This window comes from Bubalus kerabau, chromosome 1, assembly GCF_029407905.1.
Source record: "Bubalus kerabau isolate K-KA32 ecotype Philippines breed swamp buffalo chromosome 1, PCC_UOA_SB_1v2, whole genome shotgun sequence".
Lineage (NCBI taxonomy): Eukaryota > Metazoa > Chordata > Mammalia > Artiodactyla > Bovidae > Bubalus > Bubalus kerabau.
In genome coordinates this window covers 164707959-164735766 of record NC_073624.1, presented here as the reverse complement: position 1 = coordinate 164735766, position 27808 = coordinate 164707959, and the positions used below count along the sequence as shown (strand labels likewise).

The window sequence follows — 27808 nt, the reverse complement described above, 5'->3', positions numbered from 1 at the left end:
GGACCACCTCCCCCTGTGTCTCCCACACCCAGGGTCTCTGACCGAGTCCTCCTCGACCACAGGAACTGGCCTGCGTGGCTGGCTGCCCCTGTGGGGCCAGGCCGCAGGCGAGCGGGCGGACGGGGCTCACTGGGGGGGCCGGCCCAGGCCACTTCCTCTCTTTGTTGTCCCTGTGCTTTTTTTTTCCTTCTGAGACTTAACTTAAAGACGACGTCACCGGCACTTTTGGGAGTCACTACAGAAGCTGAGTCTGCCCCAAGCCAGCATGATCCTGACACTGCTGTTTGGCCTGGGGGGGCCCCTGGGCTGGGGGATGCTGGGGACCTGGGCGCAGGCCCCTGGTACCAGTTTCTCTGATCCACACAGCCCCCAGCCACCTGGGGTCTGGAGGGCAGAGGCGGAGGACTCCGGCGGGGACCCTGTCAGACGGTAAGGAGGGCCTGGACCTGGGGGAGGATATGGCAGAGCAATCTCAGTCCCAGCTCAGCCAAAGCAGGGGCTCTCGGGACCTCAGCTACTTGTATGTGAAATAGGTTTTATACCATCTATCTGCTGAACCAGCTGTGAAGCTGAATGAGGCGCTAGGGGTCAAGCTCGCCTTTAGAAGATCACCCCCAGCCAGTCTGGACTGGGCACCCCCAGTCCCCCAGGACCTAAGGACCACATGGAGTTCCCTACCTGACCCATGGCATAGAATGGGACTGGAGGTCGGGCAGGGCAGGGCAGGAGCACTTTATGCCATCAAACACCAGCATGGGAGATGGTGAGGGGCTATGGTTCCAGAAGTTTCCAGCTGGCTTGGGAGTGGCTCCTGTTCTCAGAACTCAGTTCTGAAAGCTGAACCCGGCTGAGGCTGGCCTGGCCTAAGCCCTAGAAGACAGACGCTCCTGGGGACCGGACTTGGATCTGAGTGCCTGGGGAGGGGCACAGGCCCTCGGCCTGGGCCTAACAGCTGAGCAGTGGGCAGACAAGGCACCCTGCTCCATCTCCAGAACAAAAAGGGGGCTGCAGCACCCAGCGGGCTCTGCTTCAGCACTGCCCTGGAGATGGGCAGAATGGACTTAGGACTAGACTGGGACACTGTTTTCTAGTCCTTTTATTTGTCCAGGGTCAGGGATCCTCCGGCTGACAATGTGTTGGGAATGCGAGTCCCTCCTCAGGGGACACCTCGGTCAGAGCAGCAGGTGCCATTTGTCAAACCCATCTCTGGGCATCTTGCCAAGTGTTATCTCTGTTAATCCCCTCCCGATTATAGGGGAGCCTGAGGCTCCGAGAGGCTAAGCATCCGGCCCAAGGTCACGCAGCCGAGGAGAACTAGAACCAAGATCTGAGTCTGACTCCAGAGATCATACTCCGGTTCTGGCCCCAGGGGTGTCTTTCCCCCCGCACCGCCCCCACTCTTCCCACCTCCACACACAAACCAGACTTGGTTGGGAGCATCCATGTGGATTTGGAGGGTGAGAGGGGCCAATGTACAGTCACCAGAGTCTCCTGGGCTGGCTGAGATTCACTGTCACGTAGGCCTGGCCCACACCTGCCCAGGACAGCTCTCATAGAGCTCTGATGGTTCAAGGTGAAAGTGTTTGTTGGACACTTTCCCCAAAGCAGAGTGGACAGGGAGAGGCGGGAGGAGCAGACTAAGCGAGCATGCACTGCCCCTCAGTGATGGAAGAGTGGCCATGCGGGAGGAGAGGGAAGAAGCTGGGCCTTGAGAGACCTCCTTCCTGCCCTATTCCCGCTTCTGCTCAGAGCTGGGAGTACAGGTGGCTCTTGGCAGGAGAACCCAGGCTCTGATTTCAGGACCAAGAATCCTGCCTTCCGTCCCCAAAGCCGTCAGCCCCTGTTTCTGGGCAGCTTACCTCCCCCTGATGAAAGGGAGTATGAGGGGCCCAAGAGGATGGGAAGGAGGGAGGAGATATCCTCTTTCTCCCTCAATCTACACCTCCCCCCCTCACCCACACTGGGGCTGTGGGGAAGGTCTGCATTCCTTTAGTTCCTGGGAGGGTGGGTCTCTGGACTGCTCAAGGCCTGAGGCAGTCACTCAGCCATGTGGTGGTCCCAGTGCGTGTGGGTATGTGCACAAGGGCACTCTGGCCCAGGAATGCCCGGGCAGGAGTCTGAGGGCATCCCCGATTCCAAACCCTCTGGGGGCTCCCAGCAGGCCTGCTGGTCTCCTGCCCACAGCTCAGAAGCTGTAGGCCCCACAGGTCAAGCTGAGGTTGTCAAGGCCTCCAGAGGGGCTGGTGAGAAAGGAAGGAAGCACAGCACAGCTTCCTCAGGCTGATTGCTTCCTGTGGTCCCACGAAGGGAGAGGCGGAAACGCAGCCCCAGCCCCTCTCCGGCCACAGGGGAAGGGGAGGCAGAACAGGCTCTCCACACTCAAGCAGGGGCTCCACACCGCCCAGCACAAGCCTGTGGCTCTTCCCTCACAGCTGCTGGAGCCAATCTGCCCTGCATTTGTCCCTCCTACCTCTATCTGGGGCCTGGGGGCCGGGGCAGGCATTGGACACAGACCCAGATGAGACCATTTGCAAGGAGAAGCTTGAACAAACCAACCTGGTGCTGGATCCCAGGATGAAGGAGGAATGTGGTTGGTGTTTCCTACGTCCCCAGGACCCTGTAGAGCTGGGCCCAGTGAGCCAGAGACATGGGCATTTGGACATTGTGAGGAAGAGGCTCTTTCTTTGCTCCCAGGCTTTTGTAAAGCTGGGGAGAGCAAGAGGTTAGGATATGGGCTCCTCAGATGCAGGGCCACTTCACAGGCAGGACTGAGTCCACTGTGGTGAGTGAGTGAAGGCCCAGTCGTGTCCAACTCTTTACGACTTCATGGACTGTAGCCCACCAGGCTCCTCTGTCCATGGAATTTTCCAGGCAAGAATACTGGAGTGGGCTGACATTCCCTTCTCCCAGTGATCTTCCCAACCCAGGAATCGAACCCACTGCTGTGGGGCCTGAGCGAAGACCCAGGAAAGGCATCCTATCTCTCATGGTTCTGACAGCACCATAGGTGGCCACCGTTCTCTCCACTTTAGACGCTGGGAAGCTCAGAGGGGTGGGGCTGCACCTAGGGCCATCTAACTGAGGTGGCTCAGATGGTGAAGAATCTACCCGCAGTGCGGGAGGCCCAGGTTTCATCCCTAGGTCAGAAAGATCCCCTAGAGAAGGGAATGGCTTTCCACCCCAGTATTCTTCCATAGGGAAAAAAGAGTCAGACACAAAGAGCTGGACACGCCTGAGCAACTAACACTTTCACTTTCAGGCCTACATTGGCTGGGATGCAAATCCCAGGTGTCCTCAGTTTTGTCCTCTTTTGTCTCCCCTAAGAGGGGTGGGAGTCCAGGAGATGCTCCTCGCAGCAGCCTAGCTGGGCTAGTCACCAGTATCAGTGAGACCCCAAGAAGTGTTTCCAACTGTTGCAGCTGGGAGCTTGTGGCCCAGAGAAGTCATGCATATCTCTGGAAGTCACACGGGAGCAGGGTGGAGCCCTGACTCTGGTCTCTGGGCTGTGGCTACACGGTCTGCCCTTGTATCTGTTCTCCAAGGCCCAGGGCCCTGGGCACTAACAGGGAAGAGACTCACTGGCATGAGCTATGCTCAAGGAATCCTGGCTCTGGCTGGACACCAAGTGGGCCTCGGGCTCCCCTGCTCAGGCCCCTCTGTGGCTCAGAGACCAAGTCTGACAAAATTCTCCCCTGGACTCATCACATTCACAGCTGCATTCAGGGCCTCAGAAAGCAAGAATGTTGAGAACACAACCTCCTTCACAGACAGGCTTAAGGGGCGGTTGGATGTGGGTTTTACTGGCTGGTTAAGAAGCACTTAAGTGCCCCAAAGGGGCACAACAGCAGCACATTCATAATTCAGGAGGCTTTGGCTAACAGCCCTTTCCCTGCTTGACACTTTCTCTGCCTTCCTCAAAGCCTCCCCCTCACCCCACCCACCCCTGCCCCCAGGGAGGGGCTGGGAGTGGGAATCTTCTCCACATTTCCAGGATGGAGGAAGAGCCTTGCTCAAGGTCACCCTGAGTCCAAAGACAAGGAAGGGAGGAAAGTCTAGGACTCCCAGATCCAATTAAAAGCTCTAAGGGGGGCAGCAGACTCTCTCCTGCCTGGCAGGGGGCGTCAGATCAGGCCAGGTCAGAGGCCCAGGACAGGCCCAAACCAGGCTGGAGACCCCCCACACTCATTTCGAGGCTGGCACCTGCCTCTTGGTAGACCACTGGGAGATGAGGGTGCCAAGAGGGCCCAGGCGCCCAGCCAGGAGGCAGGGAGAACAATGGGGCACTTCAGCGAGCAGGGCTGGGGGCTCAGTAGGCCAGCGAGAGACTGCCGAGAGCTGTAGGAAACCAAAGCAAAGGTCAGGAATGTTCCCAGGGCTTCTGGGCCAGCAGCCTGTACGGTGCCAAGGGCATGGAGCTGCCAAGGGAGGGGCGTATGGGCAGGGAGAACAGTGGCCACTGGAGCCTGAGGTTTGGGCAGGTCTGGAGAGAAAGTTCCTGGGCAGGAAGGGTGGGCAGCACCGCTTCCAGTTCTAGGAACCTGAGGTGGAAAGTCCCGGTCACTCCCAGCAGGCTGGCCCAGACCCGGTGCTCTCAGGGGGCAGGCCCTCTGGATCCTCTGCCGCAGTTCAGAGAGCACGTGAGAAGCAGAGCTTTGGTACAGTGGGCGTTTCTTAGCCTCCGCTATCGACATTTGGGGCTAGCTCTCTGTTGTGAGGAAAGGGGCTGTGCCCTCCTCCCACTTGAGGCCGGGAGCATCCCCATCCCCAGAGCTGTGTCAGCCACGTGTGTGTTCTGCTCAGCTGCTCAGTCACTCAGCCCACCAGGCTCCTCGGTCCAAGGATCTCTAGACAAGAATACTGGAGTGGGTTGCCACTTCTCCTTCCCCTTCTCCTGATGCAGGGATTGAACCTGTGTCTCCTGCATTGGCAGGCAGATTCTTTACCATTGTGCCTCATTGCCAGATTCAAGTGGGGCGGACCACTTCTCCTCCCAACCCATGTCCCATTGAGAACAGCTGGTTTACAGAAATACTTCTCCCTAGATCTGAGCATGTTCCAGGAATTTCCATGGGGCCTTAAACGGGAGGCTTTGACAGGAGACCACCTTACTTCCCCCCAGGGCCTGACCTCTGGGCCCAGCTCTCTCACAGTACACAGCTTCTGTGTTGAGTGTGTACACTTGCTCCCATCCTGATTTTCGTGTGCCCCTTCTACCATTTAATAGCCCCCTGGGGATGTACAGGCCCCTTGCGGGTGTTTGATGTATCTTGTGCCAACATCCCACTGTTTTCTGGATTGATTTTATCGTATTGGTTGCACTGGAAGGCTTGTGAGACCTTAGTTCCCTGACCAGGATTCAAACTCCCGGCCTTGGCATTAAAAACATGGAGTCTTAACCACTGGACCACTGGGGAATTCACATCCCACTGTTTTTATTCCTTGACATTAGCGTCGGTCATGACCGTTAGAGAAGATCCTCCTCACTCGTCTTCCAAGATGTTCTTGCTTGTTCACCTGCATTTTGTCTTCCAGGTGGAAATTATTATTATTATTATTTTAGTGATATACAACCACAAGCAAGACTTAGAAAACTCTGGAATGGTGGGTCAAATCTCGGCCCCCACCTGTTTTGTAAATACAGTTTTATTGGAATGCAGCCATGCGGGTTCATTTACATACAGTCAATGTCCGCTTTCCTGCTACACCGGAACAAGGGTACAACGGCCAAACTGAGTAGATGCAACAGAGTCTGCATGTCCTGGAAAGCCTATGCGTCCTTCCCCCCGACCCCCGCACAATTTTCATTGTTCCTGAAATAAGCAATTATCTTCATTTTTGCTTCAGTTCTGTCCTTCTGCTTCGCTTTCTGTCGTTGTCGTCACTCAGTTCCAAACTCTTGCCGGTCGTCCGCGTCCGCCCCTCACTCATCCCTGCCGGGTGTCTGGCCGCCTGTGTTCTCTTGGGAGCCTCTCTCTCTCTCTCTCGGAGCCTCCAACCGTGTTCCGGGCCGGACCCACTGCCCACGCGCCCCTGCCTGCCGTGCCCCGGGGTCTCCCTTCTCACTTCTGTGCGGGAACTCCTCTCGCCTGCTGCCGTTCTCCGTTTCGCGGCGTTCTCTCTCCCGTTTTGGTGAAGCACTTCTGGCAGAGTGCGCCTCAGTCCGGGACTGTGCCTTAGAATGACCCACAGAGCTTTAAATGGGGATGTCCAGGCCTTAATCCCAGAGAATTTCCTTTAACTGGCCTGAAGTGGGGCTTGTAGGGTCATTGTTTTAAAGTGCCACAGGATGCTTCTGATGTGAAGATTTGATGGCAAGATTGCAAACTACGGATCTAACAGCTCCCTGATGAGGGTCCTGGGGCAGCGGGGAATGCTTTAAAATCTGGCTGGTGGAAATTGTCTTCATCTTGTGCTCCTTAAACTGATAGTTAGGCTGAGTATAGGATCCTAAACTGGAGATAATATTCCTTCAGTATTTTGAAGGTGATTCTTTACTTTTAGTGTCTGGTATTGCTGTTGAGTAGAGCAGGAAATGGCAACCCACTCCAGTATTCTTGCTTGGAGAACCCCATGGACAGAGGAGCCTGGCAGGCAATAGTCCAGGAGTGGATTGCCATTTCCTTCTCCAGGGGATCTTCCCAACCCAGGGATCGAACCTGGGTCTCCCACATTGTAGACAGACGCTTTACCGTCTGAGCCACCAGGGAAGTCCAGAGAAGGAAATGGCAACCCACTCCAGTATTCTTGCTTGGAAAATCCCATGGACAGAGGAGCCTGGCAGGCTACAGTCGATGGGGTCGCAAAGAGTCAGACACGACTGAGTGGCTAACACACACACATTGATTGCCGAGAGGTTCAGGGCTGTTCTAATTACTGATGAGTATGGGGCGGGGTGCAAGGGGGTTTGGAGAGTGTAGAATGGTTCTCAATCCTAGAGTTCCAAAATTTCACAGATGTGTTTTGCTGTGCATTTACTTTCATTGTGTTGTGGGTAACTGGTGGGCCCTTTGAATTTAAAATTCCAAGTCCTTCTCTTCTGGAATGTTCCTTCGGTTGTTTTTTGTTTTCATCAATGATTCCCTCCTTCTGCTCTCTCTTTCTGGAACTCCTATTGTTTGGATGTTGGGTTCCCAACATGGGTTCTCTATTTTTCTGATCTTTTCTATCCTATTGTCCATATTTTCCATCTCTCTGTTCGCTCTTCTTTTAGGGAAATATCTTTAACTTTATCCCCTAACTTATCTATCAAATTTCTTTTGCCTTTCTACCATCATAATTTTAACTTCAAGGGTTCTTTTTTTTGGTAGAGGGCTCTCAGTGTTCTGCCCCCATTTTTAAAGTAGCTTTCTATTCTTGTTTCTTGGATGCAATAAGTTCTTTTGTCAATCTGGGAATATTAATGCAGATTTGGGGGAAGTTCTTTTCTCCCTGCACAGTTCTGGTTTTCTTCAAGTTGATTTTCTTTCACTTGCTCGTTTTGAGCTCCCTCTTTTGGAAGAGGTTTTCCTCAGGGGTCATTCTTGGCTGTCTGCCCACTGAAGAGTTAGAGAGGTCAGGTAACTGATTGGAAGCTGGGTGGATGGGTGGGGCTCTGTGATCTGTTTTGATAGAGGATGCTCTGCTGGGCTAGCTCATTGGGGGAAACCCCTGGTGTCAGTCTCTTTATATCTTTCCCCTCGAGTGGGGGGTCATTTTCCTGACAAGCCTTTTCAGTCTGCAGCCGAGAGAGCACAGGCTGGCTGCAAGGCTTCTAAGAGTTAGGTGGGAAAGCAGGCTGCGTGGTCTCAGCACTCCAAATTAATATGGTCACCCCATCCCCCTACGCACCAAGACCCCTGATGTAGCCACCTATGTCTCGCCCCCTCCCACCCTTCTGCACCCAGGAACCAGGGTGGCTCTTTAATGTGACTTCCTGTTTAAGCTCCTCCATGGCTCCCCATGCCTTCAGGACAGAGGCCTGTCCTCAGCTGGCACTTAAAGTCTCCCCAGTCTGGCCTCTCCTTAGCAGCCCTTTCTCCATCCCCACAACCAGATCTCCAGTGAGGAACAATGTCAGTGGCAATGGGAATGGGGGCCAGCTACCAGGGCTGCCAGAAGGCGGCAGGACAGCAATGTTCACTAGGCAGCTGGGAGGAGGCGGGTACTTGATACTCACTTGGAGGAGGGTATTATGATCTCCATCCCATGACGGGAAACAAAAACTCCCTAAGTGCCTCATTCAAGGTCACACAACCAGAAAGTGTGAAGGACTGAGACCCAGAAGCGGTGCCACACTGCTCCCCTGGCACCAGCAGAAGCAGGGAGTGCCCTTCCTGGCTCCGGGGGTGACTCTACGATGTGGGGACAGGCTCCTGCACCTCTCTGTGCAGACCTGGGAATTAGGGTGCTTCCTGGAAGGCAACGGAGCAGGTGCCCTTGCAGGCAGGATCCACAGGGCTTTTGCTCTGAAGCAGGATGAATAATGCAGAGCACTGCCTTCTCAGGCTAATGGGTTCCAGAATCTCTGAGTGGGGCACAGAGGCAGGGGCCGGGCGCTCCGCACTGGCTCCCTGCTGACCTCTAGGGAGTGGGGAGACCTGGCTGTGCTCAGCAGCCCTCTCTTCTGGCTTTTTTTTTTTTTTCCAGTAACTGGTGCCCCTACCAGAAGTCCAGACTGGTCACCTTCGTAGCTGCTTGCAAAACCGAGAAATTCCTCGTCCACTCACAGCAGCCATGTCCGCAGGGGGCTTCAAACTGCCAGAAGGTCAAAGTCATGTGAGTGTGGTGTAGCAGGGTGGGCTATTCGTCCAGGTTCTGTGCCGGCTCACCCTAGAGACTCTGAGCTAGCCCTCTTCCCCCAGGTACCGTGTGGCCCACAAGCCGGTGTACCAGGTCAAGCAGAAGGTGCTGGCCTCCGTGGCCTGGAGATGCTGCCCGGGCTTTGCGGGCCCCGACTGCCAGCACCACGGTAGGGTTCCCTGTGGTCTCCCTCCCCCTCCGACCTCGACCCAAGAGGTCACGCAGCCCCTCTAACCTCTGGAGTTAATATCTGATGTTTCTCTGCAGATCCCATGGCAATCCCTGAGCCTGAAGATCCAGGTGATAGCCTCCAGGAGCCTTGGGATGGGCCAGTTGACTCTGAATCTGGTATGTTGCTTTCCTGGAAGGTGCAGGAGGGACAGGTAGAAAGAACTCATGTGCCCAAACCCACTGTCCTCTGATAGGGCAGTGCCATTTCAGGGAAGCTTTGTCCCCAAGCTTGGGGTTAGCAGGGGTTCCTCTGTGCCCCTGTGTTACCTGGCCCTCACACCAAAGCGGCAGGGTTCACAGGGCCCTGAGTTACCTGCCTGCTGGCCAAGCAATGCACCCTTTCGCTTGACCCTGTTTTCTGGGACCCTCCTTGCCCTCTGAATTGCATCAGCCCCCGTGGTCTGGAAGAAGCCTCCCTGCAGCCCCCCAACCAGGACCAGGAGGCCTTGTTGTCCCCGGTCTTCAGTCAGCACAGCAGAGCCACCTAGGGACACCATCTGTGAGGCCTTTCAAGGCTGGGCCATGGATGGGAACGTTTCGTCCTGTGGTGAATGCCTGTCTGTTGACGAAGGCTGCCTAGAATGATGTGGAGACGCCGTGTCCCTGAGACGCCGTGTCCCTGAGACCGAGGAGGAGAGTGTGCCTTGACGGATCAGTCATGTTTGCTGTCGGTGCTGCGGTCTGGGTGAGGGCTCACTGGCCATGCCTCTGTCCTAGAGTTAAAGGCTTCTAAGCTCCTGCTCAGAGGATATCAGGACACACCTCCCTGCTTTCAATCCCCTAATTTCCTCTCTGCACCTCATGTTCTGCTCAGGCCAGGGAAGTCTGACACTTATCATGTGTATTCAGGTCATCCAGCTGCAGAGATCCGCAACACAGTGGAGCGGCAGGAACGCCGACTGGGAGATCTCCAGAATGACATCCATCAGATGGCAGACAGCCTCCCAGGCCTGTGGGAAGCCTGGGCAAGCAACCTCACAGTGGCAACAACTGAGGCAAATCAAACAGAGCTTGGTGAGTGGCAGGTTCCCGGGGCTGAGGAAGAGCCTGGTCATGTCGTAGGGGATGAGTGGACGGGGAGGCAGAGCCCCCCGCGCACTCAGTCAGCCCCTGGGGAGGGTGCCTGCTCCTGCAGGGCTTGTCTGAACATACTCATCTGTTGCAGAGTTTCCAGGCAGGTCCTTGGAGCAAGCGCTACTGCCCCACATCAACACCTTCCTACAAGGACATCTCAGCCCCATGTGGAGAAGCTTCAACCAAAGCCTGCACAGCCTCTCCCAGGTCATAAGAAACTTATCTCTTGACGTGGAGGTCAACCAACAGGCCCTCAAGAGGGTCCAGGAGAGCTCTGTGGCCAGAGCTGACTTCCAGGAGCTTGGTACCAAATTTGAGACCAAGGTCCAGGAGAACACCCAGAGGGTGGGCCAGCTGAGGCAGGACGTGGAGGACCGCCTGCACGCCCAACGCCTGTCCCTGCACCAGTCCCTCTCAGAGGTCCAGACCGATGTGGACATCAAGTTGAAGAAGCTCCTTAAAGCCCAGGAGTCTGTGGGGATCAATAGCAGCCTGGTGCTGGCAGCAGCAGGGGCAGCAGCAAGGCCAGAGCCAGAGAGCCTGAACGCCAGGCTGGGCCAGCTGCAGAGGAACCTCTCGGCCCTGCATGTGGCCACTGCCCACAGGGAGGAGGCGCTACGGAGCACCCTGGCAGACATGAAGGCCACCCTGGCCCGGCACGTGGATGAGATCAAGGAGCTGTACTCGGAATCTGATGACACCTTCGATGAGATCAGCAAGCTGCAGCGGCAGGTGCAGGAGCTGGAGGTGAACCACACGGCGCTGCGAGAGCTGCGGGTGATCCTGATGGAGAAGTCACTGATCATGGAGGAGAACAAGGAGGACATGGAGCGGCAGCTCCTGGAGCTCAACCTGACCCTCCAGCACCTCCAGGGCGCCCACGCGGACCTCATCAAGTACGTCAAGGACTGCAACTGCCAGAAGCTCTACTTCGACCTGGATGTCATCCGGGAGGACCAAAGGGACACCACGCGAGCCCTAGAGGAGACCCAGGTGACTCTGGACGAGCGGCGGCAGCAGGACGGCTCCTCCCTGCAGGCCCTGCGCGACACGGTGGCCTCCCTGTCGCTGGCCGTGGACACGCAGCAGGCAGAGGGTGAGCGGGCGCGGGCTGAGGCGGCACGGCTCCGGAGCCAGCTGCGTGCCCTGGACGGCGAGGTGAGCGCGCTGCGGGCCGCTGAGACCGAGATCCGCCGCGACATCCGCCAGCTGCACAGCTCCTTCTCTGCCCTGCTGGAGGACGCGCTGCGGCACGAGGCCGTGCTGGCCGCTCTTTTCGGGGAGGAGGTGATGGAGGAGATGTCCGAGGAGGGGCCTGGCACGCTGCCCCTGCGCTACGAACAGATCCGCGTCGCCCTGATGGACGCGGCCAGCGGGCTGCAGGAGCAGGCTTTAGGCTGGGATGCGCTGGCCGCCAGGGTGACTGCCTTGGAACAGGCCTCGGGGGCCCGCCGGCACACCGCGCGTTTGGAGCCCAGCCGGGACGCTTCACCAGAGGAGGTCGGTGGGCTGGCGCAGGAGCTCCAGCGCCTGAGCTCGGACATGGAGCGTATGGGTCGGTGCTGTGAGGCCGCCTGGGTCTCCTCCCTCAACAGCTCCCTCGAGGGCCTTCGCGGGGAGCTCTCCACGACTGAGCGCGGCTTGGAGAGGCACCAGCGCCTCTTCCACAGCCTCTTTGGGAACTTCCAAGGGCTCGTGGCAGCCAACGTCAGCCTGGACCTGCAGAAGCTGCAGGCCATGCTGAACAGGAAAGGGAAGAAGCAGCAGAAAGGCCTGGAAGCTCCCAAGAGGAGGGATCGGAAGCAAGTGGAATCTTTAGAGGATGCGCGTGTCAAGGGGCCAGCGCTTTGGGAGGCAGGTGAGTTCCTAGGCCTGAGAGGAGAGTGGGGTCTAGGATTGCTATCTGCCAACAGCTCTTCTGCCTCAGAGGGGCAGGGGGAAGGCGGGCAAGATGACCATCAGTCGCCACTACTCAGGGCTGGCTTTGCCTTTGACTTACCTTCCATTCAGGACTAGGGAGTATTAGGAGTATAAGCTACCTGGGGTATCAGGTGGCAGAAGTCACAGGACTGAGCTGTCAGTGAGCAGGCCGAGCCCCACCACATAGACATTTGAGGCTCATTAAACACCAGCGGCTGCTCGCCATTCCAACAGTGGGCAGGGAGTGGGGGTGCTTCTCTCCTCCATGAGTGAAAGTGAAAGTCGCTCAGTCGTGTCAGACTGTGACCCTGCGGGCTGTAGCCTACCAGGCTCCTCTGTTCATGGAATTCTCCAAGCCAGAATATCGGAGTCGGTAGCTGTTTTTGTCTCCAGGTTGATCTTCCCAACCCAGGGATCGAACCCAGGTCTCCTGCACTGCAGGCGGATTCTTTACTGTCTGAGCCACCAGGGAAGCCCTCTCCTCCATAACCACACCCTCAAATCCCTCAATCTCAGCCTTTCGCCCCATCCCACTGCACCCACCACATGTCTTTAAGCTTTCTCCTATGCACAAGTGAGTGAGTGGATAAGGTATGGTGTCATCTGCCAGGGGCAGCACCCCACAAGTACAGGGGAAACCCTTGGGACCCAAAAGGAGCTCGTTCTGCTAACATAGTGGACCCACGTTACAGCTCTGAGACAGGTCCCCTGCGGTGCCTTTCTTGGGCTTTGCCATGTTGAATCATCACAACAGCTCAACGATGCATTATCACTGCCATCTTACCTGAAACTGAAGCTTAGTCAGGAAAGTGTCCTGTTCACACAGCTTATAAGTGGCTCAGAGAAACCCAGTCCAGCTGTCTCTAGGGAGCTGGCTCTTCCCCTGTGAAAGGCCCTCAACGGGTCCCTACAGGGCCCTGGGAAACTTGGCTCTGAGGCTGAAGAGATGAGCAGCCAGCCTTCCTAGCCCCCCTGAGTGCGGCCCTGGGAAGTGGACCCCTACTCAAGTGACTCCCTTGCCAAAGATGGCCTTAGGGCTACAGCTACCTCCTCACCTAAACACGAGGGTAAGGACAAAGCTGCCATCTGGGCCGTGTATGCCTGGTGAGGCCGGGCGTGTGGATAGTCTGAGGCTTCATGGAAGATCGTACCACAAGCCTGCCCCACTCCCACTCACTTCTCCACTTTGGCCCCTGGGAGCAGTGGACATATACAGGTTCTAGCACCGCTTAATGTGTCTCAGCTTCTTCCTCTGGAAGAGGGAGAACCACTACCTACAACAAAGGGTTGTCGGGAGGACCAGCAGATACATTGCCAAAAACCCAGCACACGGCTTAACATTTAGTAGAAACACGTCAGTTTTCCCATTTCTCCAGTATTCTCGTGGCTGTGGCTATGAGGCCACCCACCCTCCTGTGAGCAGTGCAAGACCTCAAGTTGCCTGATAGTTTAGGTATCTTGAGTTTACCACTGAAATCTTTTGTTAAAATTTTTTTTCCTTAAAATTAAAAATTTCATATGGGGAGGCCATAGAGCTTGACCCTACGCTCTGCAGGGAAGCGCGCTGAGTTCACTTGCTGGCCGGCAGTGAAGCGCAGCCCTTCCACTTCTAAGGGGCACATGCAGCCACCGGCTGCCCCGGGCCTCCGGCAGAGGCCGCGCTAGGCTGGCCTTCCTTCAGCGGGGCGAGCGCGCCACCTCCTGGGTGCTGGGAGAACTGCAGAGCCGCCGGCAGCACACAGGAAACCTCTTCCCAACTCATCTCAGAAAACCTTCCAGAACCGGAGAAAAGCAAAATTTTGTCCTTTTGTCGCTGTTAGACCTAGAGGCTAAGTGCAGGGGCTGTTGTTCTGGGACTCAAGTCTCCTATGCAAATTCCTCCTGTTGGGCCTCGGTTTCATCGCAAGAAATGGGGAGCTTGGTCTCCACAGAGGGGTGGAGAGGGCAGAGAGCCCTTAGCTTAAGGGAACAGGGATGGAGCATGTGAGGAACATGACCTTATCAGTGCGGAGGCCAGGATGGGGGAGCCGAGGGGTACTGGGGAAATGAACACATTTTCAATAGGTTTCCCATATTTTTCTACAGTTGCTTCTTTTTGTCCCCCTTCTCTACAAGGATGGTGTTTAAAAAAATTAATGCACATTTAAAGCCCCCATCCACCAAGGCTTCCTCTGGCTCCAGGCCTCTTGTGTGTATCTTACCCTCCTTAGACTTACTAACTGGGTCTTCAAGTGGGAGAGCCCCAGAAGTCAGAAGACCCACAGCTAGGTCCTCCCAGTTTGGCCATTTATTAGCATGTCATCTGGAGCAAGGCTTGCCTTTCTGGGCCTGTTTACCCTCCTCTGGGTTCGGGTGCAACATTTTGAAAATATTAACATGATTAGCTTGAAAGGACTTTTCTTGCCTGGACCCACCTGCTCTTTGCTTCTCTGTCAAGGGTTCTGTGCTACACATCTAGTGAGAACCACTCTTCATTCCTTAATGATCTCACCAGGGTTAGCATTTGAGGAGAGAGAGTATTTTCTCTTTCCCCTGGGTATCTCAAGATCCCTTGAAGGTTGCAGGAATTCGGGAGTCAGAGACCTGGGTTCCAGATCCAGTCTGTCATTGACAAAGCATGCTGCCTTAGATGCTACTTACTCAGCTTCCTCATTCAGGGCACTTTTCTCTCACGTAGTTGGAAAGAAGGATCAAACAAGAGCTTTGTTAAAATACACACCAGTACAGACAACAGGCTTGTGTTTTCCTGGCAACTAGTGAAATGCTGAGAATTAGCCAGTTAACTCCCAAGATACATTGCTACTGGGAATATCCAGATTATCTAGAAATTGTGATCTCTTTCTCATGTCAAGAAGGTGAGGAAGGTAGGGCTCGGTGTAATTTCCCCTCTGAGGGAGCAAGGCGCTGAATCACTGATGCTTTCCTCCTATATTTCCAGGCTCCCCTGTGGCCTTCTACGCCAGCTTTTCAGAAGGGACCACTGCTCTGCAGACAGTGAAGTTCAACACTGCTTACGTCAACGTCGGCAGCAGCTACTTCCCTGAACACGGCTACTTCCGAGCCCCTGAGCGTGGGGTCTATCTGTTTGCAGTGAGCATTGAATTTGGCCCAGGGCCAGGCACCGGGCAGCTGGTGTTTGGAGGTCACCATCGGACCCCTGTCTATACCACTGAGGAGCAGAGGGGTGGGAGCCCAGCAACAACCTTTGCTATGGCTGAGCTGCAAAAGGGTGAGAGAGTGTGGTTTGAGCTAACCCAGGGATCAATAATGAAGAGAAGCCCGCCAGGCACTGCATTTGGGGGCTTCCTGATGTTCAAGACCTGAGTACCAAGCACAGCTCTGACCAGACACTGTGGACTTGTCCAGCTCTCCTTGGCCTAGGGCTCAGGCCAGGGTTGGTCTGGAGACCATCCAGTTGGTCTAGCTTTTCCCTGGAAACCTTCTGCAAAGACAGCATGGTATTTGTGGCCTCTCTCTAGACGCACCGGGTCTGGCTGTCTCTAAACAATGAGGAAGGCTGGCATGCTCCTCTCCGGGCAGGGCCTGGGCCGGGGCGTGTGCGTTTTGGCTCGGTCTGCCCTCTGAGGCAGCACAGCTTGGACTCCAGTTCTTGGCCCTATCCTGGGTTCGGCAGCATTTTGGTGTCTTGCTCCTCCTGTGGTTGGAAACTCACATACAACACTTTAAACCTTTCTCCTGCTTCCTCTTCATCTCATGCTAGAAAATCATTCTTTCCCAAAAAGAATATGTTTAAATGGAAGTGACACTTGGGACAGTACAGGAAGCTACTCTCTACCTACTGCGGGGCCGCAGGGGGAAACCAACTGTTTGGTGACAGAAGACCTGGCCGAGTCAACCAAGGGAAACACAAATTAGTCTCATTCCTTAGTTCCAGTCCTTCCTTGAATTTACCTGTTAACTTTACTCCTGTTTCTCCCTGCCTCACACGGGGTAAAGGCCAAGCCAGGACAAGCATGAGCTAAGTGTAGAGCCTCTGCTTTTGCTTTCTCCAATAGCTTATGACCACCCCGGTTCTTATTATCATTTCTCAACAGGAAGGTAGCTGAGAGAAGAGAAGGAAGCTGGTAAAATCTCCCTCAATGAATTGTCAACTTTGGAATACAGTGATGCCCTTCAGATTTGGCTGGTTTGCAAAGCAAACCAGTATGGAGAACAAAAAATTTGGTGAAGTAGGTAGAGATATGGGGCAAAGTCAAACTACTTGGGATGCGACTTCACAACTTCAGTTGTGAACACCACCTGAAACACTCATAGGCCGCTGCAGTATCCGCAGAATACTGAATCACACCGTGCCGCTGAGAGCTGTAATCATTCCTACAGTATCAGTGCATGGTTTTCAGAAAGTTACAGATCCTGAAGAGAAGAGGCTTGAGGAAGCAGTCATCTGCGTGTCAGAAAACAGTTTTACTTTGGTAGTAGGTGTTTGTTATTTGTTGCATATACCTTTGTCCATAAGAAAACCAGACTGGTCTGGGTGATGAAAAAGGACAGAGTTGCCTGTGAGAGTTAACAAGGTTCCTGGCCCCTCTCATTGTTTCCCAGGGCTCCTGAATTCAAATAATTTGCCCCTCAGAATTTATTTGCCACTAAGCTTGGTGTGCTCAATGTGCTAAAATATCAATGTTAAAAGGAACACTATGCCAGGCTGCATTGCCACTGACAGTTGGACCTTGGGGCAAATCACAACCACTCTTGAACTTTTCCACCTGTGTATGAGGTGGTCAGTCTACCAACTCTAAACATGCTGGTGTTTTACTATCTTGACCACAGGTTCGACTCTCGACTCCTCTGCCCTTCCTTCTGGCCAGGGCCTCCTGCCTCCTGCAGCTCAGCTGTAAAAGTAATCCTGACACCAGATATGACATGCTTGGGCCACTCCTGACCACAGACTGGAAAGCCAGTACTGGGTCACCCTTGCTGCTGAAGACCATTGCAGTGTCTTCTCTTTGCTCAGTCCTGCTATTACGGGTCAGGCTGTGCTGATGACAAAGTGAGACATTTAGGGTAATACAGCCTTATCATTTAAGACTTTCATTTGGAATTTACTGCATATAATAAGCAGAGTGAACTGATATCCTCCATAAGGGGCACATGTCCTTCAACCTGCCTATGGTGGTGCTGTTTAACAGGGAGGTTATAAATGAAGAGTGCTAACTGGTAAACTCTTCCAGAATCATGGATAAATCACTCCTGGTTTCTGGGGTAAGAACTGGAGACAATGCTTCTTTTAGATACAGTGCTTTCCGTGCAGATTGCACAAAATCTTAATATCAAGCATAAATTTTCGGTTTAAATACTTCGGTAACTAGGCCCTCAGACTATCAAGAATTCTGAAGTTCAATGGATCTATTTTCTTGTTATGATTTTTTTTTTTTTTACTGTGGACCATCTTTAAGGTCTTTAGTGAATTTGTTACAATACTGTTTCTGTTTTGGGTTTTTTTTTGTTTTTTTTTTTTTGGGTTTTTTTGGCCATGAGGCATGTGGGATCTTAGCTCCTCAACCAGGGACTGAACCTATACTCCTTGCTTTGGAAGGCAAAGTCTTAATCACTAGACTGCCAGGGAAGTCCCTGATGGATTTCTTTCTTCCATTAATGTCTCTGGGTGGAGTCTGTTTGAGTGCCCCCAAAGGAGACCCCCTGTTACTCAGGCAAGTGTTAAAACACCCTTCACTTGTGGCATCCAGAACAAGATGATGACTCACGCACAGAGTGGTATCAGAATTCCCTAAACCCAATGGTAAAAAAAATACCCCAAAATACTCAAAAACATCATTGAAAAACAAGAATGGTACCATACGCAGATCAGGAAATTTTAGTTAACTCCTATAAAACAGCAAGTACAAGGGAGCAACCACAAAATGAAATAGCAATAGGAAGTCGTAACTCAAAACATTTGAGAGATGGGAGTGATTTCAGGGGATCCCTGAAGTCAAACTCAGCCCTCCTCGGTCTGTGGAGGGGCAGTTGCGGCAGCCTGAGCTGAATAAGCAGCCGGCAGCAGAGGCCTCCGTCTCCAGCTAGAGCTGCTGCTGCTGCTGCTGCCAAGTCGCTTCAGTCGTGTCCGACTCTGAGCGACCCCACGGACAGCAGCCAGAGCAGTGCCTGTCGGTCCCGAGCACAGTCACAGGGCAGCTACTGACACTTAGAGGCAAGAACCTCCCACACCCAGAGGACACGTGTGACTTGATCACAGTCAAGACTTCTGGAGAGAATCCCGAGCTGTGTCTCCACAAACCACAACATGTCTAACTCATTTCAGAAACATCGTCAAGAGGATATATGGTCTATTAAAAATGTTTATTAAAACTCCCTTTAAAAAAAAAAAAAAACTCCCTTTAACTCTCATACTCTGAAGCTCCTCTCCTTTCCCATGATGTTTATCTCAAAAACTCCTCTCCCAGCTTCAGACTGAGCATCATTCCTCCATGAAGAACGCTCCCCCAACCTGGCCTGACAATGACAAAACTTTTCTGCTTGTCGAGGCAAACAGGCAGAGTGGGGAAAGCCTGGATCCTCTTGAGGAGATTAAGGAGAGGAAAGGATTCCTTATTTTTGTTCTAACAGCAAGTTCCATCACTCCTGGATAAAAGCAGGAACCCAAGGAACACAGAACTGGGTTTAGCAGGGATTCACAAACACACCGATGAGCAACTACCCCAAACTGCTAAACATCTGTGGATTCACAAACACACCGATGAGCAACTACCCCGAACTGCTAAACGTTTGTGGAAATCCAGTGTGCTGAACGAAAGGTTCCAGACTCAACAAACCAAAAGCTTTGGGATATATAAATCTCTAGAAACATTACAGGAAATTGGAAATTCAACCTGATCATCTGCTACCTAGATCCTGGTTTCTAAATATACTCCTCCCTAAAAGGAAGCAAAGAGAAATGGCTAACTCAATGGCAGGGGCAAGGAAAACACCAGATAAGCTGGAACGTCTTCACACGCCCCAAAGTAAAAAGTGCTCAGAAACGATGGGTGCGTGTCACAAGGACTCAGCACCACCTTGATGAACTCACAGTAGCCAAGTCTGGGTCAGTTTGAGCATCAAAACAAAAAATGACCTAACAGACAATAACTTATTGAATGAGAGTCCATACTGACAATAAAAAATAAACAAAAACAGAGATTTATTCCTTGTAGCAGAATGCCAATTAATAAGTATAAATGTAAAAATGGAATCAGAAAATCACCAGTCTGTAATCACTGATTCACGTAGAAGTTATCAATGGATGTTAAAATGCAGTCTCAAAGTCTCTCTCGTAACATGCTAAGTACAAAAGGAAAACAGGGACTTAACAGCTGGGAAACTAGGGAGCAGCACCTTAAAAAGGGCTCACCAATGACACCATCAATGAAACACCGATGCCATGGCATCCTGGTGGGATGACCTGAGGACACAAGCATCATGTCCACAAAATCGCTGATCAATGACACCATCAATGAAACCTGATGCCATGGCATCCTGGTGGGATGCCCTGAGGACACAGACATCATGTCCACAAAATTGCTGACCTTTATTCTAGAAAATCTTGGTGTCGCAAGACAAAGAAGCTAGAGAACTATTTCAGATTGAAGGAGAATAAGGAGACAGGACATTTAAATGCAATGCAAGATCTTAGGCAGCCTCTGGACCAGGAAAATGTGCCCAAGGACTTCACTGGAACAACTAGCAAAACCTGAATAAGGTCTGCTGACTGCAGTATTGCTGATAATCATTATGGTATAAATGTTAACTTTCCTGATTTTGAAAATTGTACATAATTGGCTATGTAATAGAGTTATCTCTGAAGGATTCAGGGGTAAAGAGGCATGAACTCTGTAATTTACTCTAAGTAGTTCAGAAAAAAGTATGTGTATGTGGAAGTCTGTACAGACACTCCAAGATGAGCCTTTGCAATTCTTGTATACATAAAGAATGGCAAAGCAGCTGTGACAAAATGTAAGTTTATAAATCTGGATGAAGTGTAAATGGCAACTTTACTTTGCAAAGTTACTTTTGCAACTTTTCTTGAAGTTTGAAATTTTTTCAAAATACGAATAAAGTTGAAATAAAATTTGGTTGTTGAAATAAAAACACTCAGTAGCTGGGCAGCAAAGCAAAAGACAGGATGAAACATATGATAGACAAGTAAGAAATACGGAAGCAACATCCATGGGAGATGGGAATACCAGACCACCTGACCTGCCTCTTGAGAAACCTGTATGCAGGTCAGGAAGCAACAGTTAGAACTGGACATGGATCAACAGACTGGTTCCAAATAGGAAAAGGAGTACGTCAAGGCTGTATATTGTCACCCTGCTTATTTAACTTATATGCAGAGTACATCATGAGAAACTTCCAGCCCAGCACTGGACTGGAAGAAACACAAGCTGGAATCAAGATTGCCGGGAGAAATATCAATAACCTCAGATATGCAGATGACACCACCCTTATGGCAGAAAGTGAAGAGGAACTCAAAAGCCTCTTGATGAAAGTTAAAGTGGAGAGTGAAAAAGTTGGCTTAAAGCTCAACATTCAGAAAACGAAGATCATGGCATCCGGTCCCATCACTTCATGGGAAATAGATGGGGAAACAGTGGCAACAGTGTCAGACTTTATTTTTCTGGGCTCCAAAATCACTGCAGATGGTGACTGCAGCCATGAAATTAAAAGACGCTTACTCCTTGGAAGGAAAGTTATGACCAACCTAGATAGCATATTCAAAAGCAGAGACATTACTTTGCCAACAAAGGTCTGTCTAGTCAAGGCTATGGTTTTTCCTCTGGTCATGTATGGATGTGAGAGTTGGACCGTGAAGAAGGCTGAGCGCCGAAGAACTGATGCTTTTGAACTGTGGTGTTGGAGAAGACTCTTGAGAGTCCCTTGGACTGCAAGGAAATCCAACCAGTCTATTCTGAAGGAGATCAGCCCTGGGATTTCTTTGGAAGGAATGATGCTAAAGCTGAAACTCCAGTACTTTGGCCACCTCATGCAGAGTTGACTCATTGGAAAAGACTTTGATGCTGGAAGGGATCGGGGGCAGGAGGAGAAGGGGACGACAGAGGATGAGATGGCTGGATGGCATCACTGACTCGATGGCTGTGAGTCTGAGTGAACTCTGGGAGCTGGTGTTGGACAGGGAGGCCTGGCGTGCTGCGATTCATGGGGTTGCAAAGAGTCAGACACGACTGAGCTACTGATCTGATCTGATCTGATTTGTGCAAAGCAGTTCCAGAAACAGGAAAGTGAAAGGGGAGGGAGAGCAGAGAAGTGATTGAAGAAAAGCTCCTAAGGGAAGATTAACAGGACCCAATTAGCACCGAGAAACAGAATGAATGGATCTAGACACGGCAAGTTTAAATTTCCAGACATCAAAAATTAAATTAAATTGTGTTCCCTGAATGAAAAGGGTTAAGTTAAACCAAAAAGGACTGAATCAGACACGTATCAGACTTCTTACTGGCCACAGGGATGCTTGGAGACCATGCAGCGGAATCTTGCGAGGGAGAATCTCTCAACAACACTGCTAGCCGAGTGTGAAGACAGTCAATTATCAATAATAGAAGCTGCTTTTAAAGTGCTTGATTGCAATGCTTCCCCTACAGTGGTGGCCCTTTTTTTTGCCACAGCTTTTCCATTCTTCCCTTTAGTGGTTTTCAACACTTACTTGGACTTTAGTCGCATACGAGAGCAAGAGAGAATGGAGCAACAGCTGTGCTTCAACCTGATTCTAAAGTTGCTTTCAAAAAAGGCTTTCCCTACCTTTAAAAAAAAAAAAGAGGCCCAAGTTCTTTCTTCCTCTTGCTTAAAAAATACTTTGAATATAAGAACTTCATATTGACTTTTAAAACAATGGTAACATTTCAGGTTCCCTGTATAAAATCTAGGTCATTAGTGAGGTGGGGGTAGGGAGCACTGAGGCATCTGGAATCATTCTGAATTTCACTCTGAGCAAGTAACTGGACAACAAGCAGGAAGATCAAGTTCAGAGCAGCAGTAGGCAGGCCACGCGTGTCGCCTCTTAACAAAGAGAATAACAATCAACAGCAATTCAAAAGGTCATTATGGATTAGCCTTTCCGCTCTAGTCTCTGCTTCCATCTGAAATACTTTTTTTCACGTACCTTTGTACTTGAACTAAGTTCATGCTTCCTGATTTCCAGCTTCGGGGCGACTTGCCCATCCGCTCTTGCTGGGAGCTCAGTGTTTAACTCCCCATGCCTGCTGCCACTAGACGGCCTCTGCCTATGCTTCTGGCCAGTCACCTGCAGTGAGCTGTGTCCACTTTGGCTGTGCTGCTCCAAGGGCTGGAGTCAGGCTTTTTTTAGGAATATGCATCCAACTGAAGTATGAAGTGCCAGAAATGGTTCATGTACTAGCAATAGGCAGGTAAATATTTCTCCCAGAGAATGAAGACTTAATGACTGAATTTGTGTCTGCTTTAACCTATCTATAAGGATTAGGCTCTTCCAGAAGAACAGTGTCTAAAAAAATCTGGCTGAGCGGGATCTAAGTTGAAGCACACAAGCTCTTAGTTGCAGCGTGTGGGATCTAGTTCCCTAACCAGGGATCGAACCCAGGCCCCCTGCATTGGGAGCACAGTTGTGGCAACCGGACCAGCAGGGAAGTCCATCCAAGTCAGCTTTTCAGAGACAGAAAAAAAGCTGGCATGTACTTGATAGGCCCCAGAAATCCAATTCTTCATCAAGCTGCACAACATGCCATTATTTCAAGAAACTGTCTTCCATTGACACTAAATGAGGATAAGGAGTCTGTAATAGGGTACCTCACAACATATATATATAATATATAGTGGGGGGCGACATCAACTAGTCCAAAATCTCTTATGAGGATTTAACGTGTTCAAAGGCCTAAGAAAAGGCATCGCGAGGCACACGGACTGAATTTACACACAACTGAGAACAGCTCTCATAGGCGGTGAGACCAAGCATAGGAGGGAAAATATTGTTGCTACAGAGGAGAAGGAAAGCACCCTTTACTTCCCTGAAGTTTAAGCTTTAAAAAAAGCATTTGCTGAAGCAGGAACACTAGGGTCAGATAAATGGAATCCACTACTCTTAAAAGAAGCTAGCTTCAGGCAAGAAATCAGGCACTCTATTAGCAGAAAGAGAAAAAACTTGCAAGAAATTACCTGGCTTGGTAGTGAAACGAGCACTCTTACACTGCTCTTGGGAGTGTAAACGAGAAACCTTTTTGGACAGCAAGGTAGCAGTATTTATCAAGAATCTCAGATTTTTTTTTTTTTTCACCTCAAAGATCTTTTGAAAGTTCACATCCGGTGTTTCCACTTTTAAGAGTGTAACCTAAGAAAATAAGTCCATGAAGATTTATGTACAAGGATGTTCACGACATTGATGATATTTTCTCAAACAATGAAAGTAACCCAAATATTCAGCAGGGAATTATAAAGAACAAATTGTTCCATCTACTTAGTGGAATGCTGTGTAGTCAATTTTTTAAAAGATTATATTTTCGATTGATGTATAACAACACACTGTGATCTTAACATTGTAAACAATATGCAGCAGCAAAGACTGAAAAGAAACATTCAAATGTAAGTAGCGGCACTATCTGGCCACAGGATTTTGAATGATTTCATTTGTTTCTTTATTCTTTCCTAGGCTTTCTTAAATTTCTGTAATGTGTACGTATTTTTAGAATTAGAAAATAAATTTTAAGGAAAATAACCCTCAGCTGTAATAGGCTTGTAATTTATAATTTATCTATATAAGGGAAAGAGTGTGCGGTCACTTACCTGCCTGTGTCCCGTACTGGGTTTCTGGTGGATGAAATGTGCATCTCAGGGACATCAGTATGTACACTAACTTATTTGTTATTTCACCAGACACGTGACTTCTGACACACAATATAGTCAAAGTAGAGTTTCACAAAACACATCACTAAAGTATACTAAAATAAGGTTATTTACTTAGAAATGATACACTGTATGTAATCTATATATAGAACAAAGCAATCAATGGTAAACTTAATAAGGCACCTTTTAAACCAGATGCTGTACAAAATACATTTAGTGTATTACATATCAAAGATGAATCTATATTTTTGGTGTTTTACAACTGCATAATAAAACTGCCTGTTTTTAACCCTTTTCAGTGTTTCTGTACAACTTTCCTAATTAAGCTATAATGATACTTTCATTTTATACAATATATACTACACTTTAGTTTTTAAAATGGGCAAGGACAACTAGTCACTAAATGGGCTTAAATAATTCCACTGAAAGCATAGTACAGAGCATAAGCTAAAATTACAGTATATTTAAGCCTTTGCAAAAGCAGTATTCACACACTTTCCTTGTGGGACGATCATTATACGTAACTTCATGTGACGCTGCCCTAGATTTCACTTGACTTTTACGAATACGTCAGCTCTCTCTGCAGTTTTCACTGTGACTCGCGTAACAGCGCCAAGGAAGAAGATGAACTGCTTCACTACTATTTTAACTTCTGACCCAAGCGAGCAATAAATATTACCACTTTTAAACAGTACAAGAGCTGCAACAATGTTTTAAAAATTAATTCATATTTCTGTTGAAATTATCTTAGATATTTAGAGACATTTCAAAACAACATGAAACACAGGTAATTTAATTTATAAAATCTTGCCTGGAATAAATTATTCAAATTTGATCTTGGGCCAACTTAGAGATGCATGATTCTTTAAACACTGAATTGCATTTTTGTTCTAAACAAAAGCAAAGCATCGGGGGGAAAAAAGATATCAAATATTTTTTTATACAGTGAATAAATAAAAAATCTGGCACATTCTAGGAAAACATCATTTCCAAAAACCTTAAGTCACTTTCTAAGGTCAACAACATTCCTGAAATTGGAAAGGCAATTTAAAATGGTGATTGCAGTATCTTTTGTGAAAACAATTCCAGAGAAACCAGATTCAAATTTTATGCTTCAGAAACTTGTCCAATAAGAAACACAGGGAAAGCTTCGAATAGACACACTGAAGTCAATGCCAGTATGCCTTTGATTCTAGAGATATTTACCAGCAGAAAGAGAACTCAAAAGGAGACTTTTTTTAAGGGAAGATGAAGTTTTCAGGTTGCTTTGGTTTTTTGATTGTTTTTATGCTTTACTTAAAGGGATGAGAGACAGAAGCCACAAACTTTTAAGATGCTAAGTTGTAAGCAGGGCCAAGTAACGACTTCAAGGGTTTTACGAATCATCTAAGGTGCTATGAAACCCTTCCTCTTTTACTCTTTAAGTTTCTGACTTCATAGTTAAGAATAAGAGTAAAAGAAGGAGAGGAAAAAAACAGGTTTCATGCAGCTTTTTTGTAGACTTTAGAATTTCAAATATGACATCATTTGCTCTTTAAAGACCATTAATATTAAAAAACATCTTTTGTTAGAAAATATTTTTATTGAACAAGTTTCTACAGTTAGTCCTTGATATCATTTTTAATAGATCAATTTAATTAAAAAATTATAATGGTCATCTATTACCTGGAATTTTTGCTTCCACATAGTATTTTAATATTTTAACATTTCTAAGAATAGTTCAGCTTTCTTTACATTTTCCTTTATTAGGATGACAAATTATTTTCAAGATTTATAGTTATCAAATAAAGAATAAATCAAGGTTAACTTTAACTAGATCAGAGCTCATAATTAGTCTTAAATTACATGGCAAGTTAGATTAAAACACCTATATTTCTCAGTATAGTGATGGGGAAAACATTCTCAAAGAGCAAGTTATTGGGTACTATCAATATATCAATTTACTTATCTTGATGAACACTCAAAACTTGAGTTATGTCAGATGCAAAGTACTGAACTTGGTCAGAACTGCCAGAGCAAGTTTCAAATTTATGAATACAGAGCTTCATCCTTAAAAGTCAATCACATTTTTGGTAATGGACAGATACGGGCTCTGATTCCTCCACTTTGAAGTTTTTTTTTTTTCACTATGTTGTTATAATAATCACATTTATTTTATGCTGTATGCAAGAAAATTCTCACTTTATGCATCCATGAGTTGTTTGCTCCGAGTAAGACAGTAATATTTAAAAGGCATTACAGAAATATAATAAATAGGTCAGAATTACTCCTTGGGAAAACAAGGCATCCATGAAATATGTATTATATTCAAATATGTTATTGAATAACAGCTGTATGGTATAGATGTAGGTACTGACTAGATAGTGAACTTTTTGCCTGACTCTTTACTGTCTTCGCAAACTTATGAAACCGAAATCATAAAACTAAAAATTTTAAATGATTTAAGTGTCTAAAATAGTTGATGATAAATATGTATTAACTTTTGAGATAGAAATTTCTAATTTGAGGATCCCTTCATAAACAGAACTGAGATGATGGCATCTTAATGAACGTGCACACCTGAAGTTAAACAAAGGCCTAGATTTGATATACTGCTTTGAATTAATTGTGAAGATTTTACATATAGTTTCTACTTTATATATTTTTCTGATGATCTTTTAATTTTTTTCCCTTAAGGATGGGATATGAGGTACGCATGAGCTGGTTTCTATAGTGTGAATATATGTACATGTATAAAATATGGTTGTAAAGAAGCAGTATTTTGCAGGTAAAGCATATTACACACAAAATATAAATAACTTCCCTTTTAAAAGTTACTGAGAATAAAGAATACAGAACATGGTTATAGGCACTTACATTGCTATCAAATTCATTAATTAGTATTCACTTCAATAAGAAGTGTTTTCTTTAGAAGGTTCATGGCATTGGAAGTTCCAACTTTGGACAGGATGCTTTTCATGACAATAACAATTAACAAAAAAAAGTTTGTGGTGGGAGGAAAACAGTCCAAATTTACATACACTTTTTACTCCTTTTGGCCTGTATATTAACTTTAATGTTAAAAAATAAAGTTGGTGGAGAAGCTAGCTCACTTGCAAGGTAAATGGCTTTTATGCGATTGGCAAATCTCAGTCAGATAACGCATTTTTAAAGCACAAAACCAACAGCCACCAATATCTTCCTGTGCATTCACAAATTATTTTCTTCTAATTCAAATGGCAGCAGAGGAACTCTGGTATGCACGTATGCACACACACACACACACACACACACCATCATCAAGGCATGACAAGCTATCATAAACTGAGCAGTACTGTATCCCAAACAGATCGTAATCCATAGGCTGTTTAAAGGTAGAATACAAATAGATTAACTTGTTTTCAGGTAGAAGGCAAACGTGTACATTTCTCCATCTCTGCTGAATTCATTTATCTTCTCAAGGCTTTCACAGAAAGCACCATTTTATGAACAGGTAATTCAGTACCCAGAGTTTGACTGGAGACTTATTAATCAGGATTGAAGTCTTGATGCAGTTCATAAAAATCCAATAAAAAAAAGGCATCAAAAACCACATTTAAAATAAAGTTGTCCATATATAAAGAATGAAGTGTTTAGAAGTTCCCAGCTTGTATTCTACAGAGTACTGAAAGGTTTAGTATTAGCAGCCTGTGAAGGTGTAGTGAGGAGAGTCTGAGAACCAAGTTAACACCCTCATTCTCATTCCACCCATTCCTTGGGTGAAAACAGTTCTTGCAGTCTAGAATCTCTCCTCACGACTTTTTATCTGTCAAATCTTTACATCTTGGGATTCAACCATCTTGGCAAGTGTCTTCTTGATTCTCAGAGCTGTAAGTCTGGAGGCTGGGTTGTGAGCCCAGCATTCTGACATCAGCTTCAAAACTGCTCGTAGACACTGAAAAGTAAAGAGAATGTCATGAGTGACCAAGTGTCTTTGGCA

General features: G+C 48.6%; 2 protein-coding genes across 5 annotated transcripts in view; one reads left to right on the top strand and one right to left on the bottom strand.

Moving 5' to 3' along the window:
- Positions 1-222: 222 nt before the first annotated feature.
- On the top strand, positions 223-23821 carry MMRN2 (multimerin 2). The gene is made up of 7 exons (XM_055538054.1): positions 223-429; positions 8626-8754; positions 8841-8947; positions 9046-9126; positions 9859-10023; positions 10175-11941; positions 14942-23821. The coding sequence occupies exons 1-7, from the start codon at positions 266-268 to the stop codon at positions 15325-15327; spliced, it is 2799 nt and encodes a 932-aa protein (XP_055394029.1). The 5' UTR covers positions 223-265; the 3' UTR covers positions 15328-23821.
- Positions 23822-23943: 122 nt separating this feature from the next.
- The window catches only part of BMPR1A (bone morphogenetic protein receptor type 1A), a 144818-nt gene continuing 140953 nt past the window's right edge, over positions 23944-27808 (bottom strand). For all 4 annotated transcript variants that reach the window (XM_055538080.1, XM_055538091.1, XM_055538073.1 and 1 more), the window contains exon 13: positions 23944-27763. In XM_055538080.1, the coding sequence (XP_055394055.1) occupies positions 27638-27763 (126 nt within the window). In that variant the 3' untranslated portion in view covers positions 23944-27637. The remainder of the gene's footprint in view (positions 27764-27808) is intronic.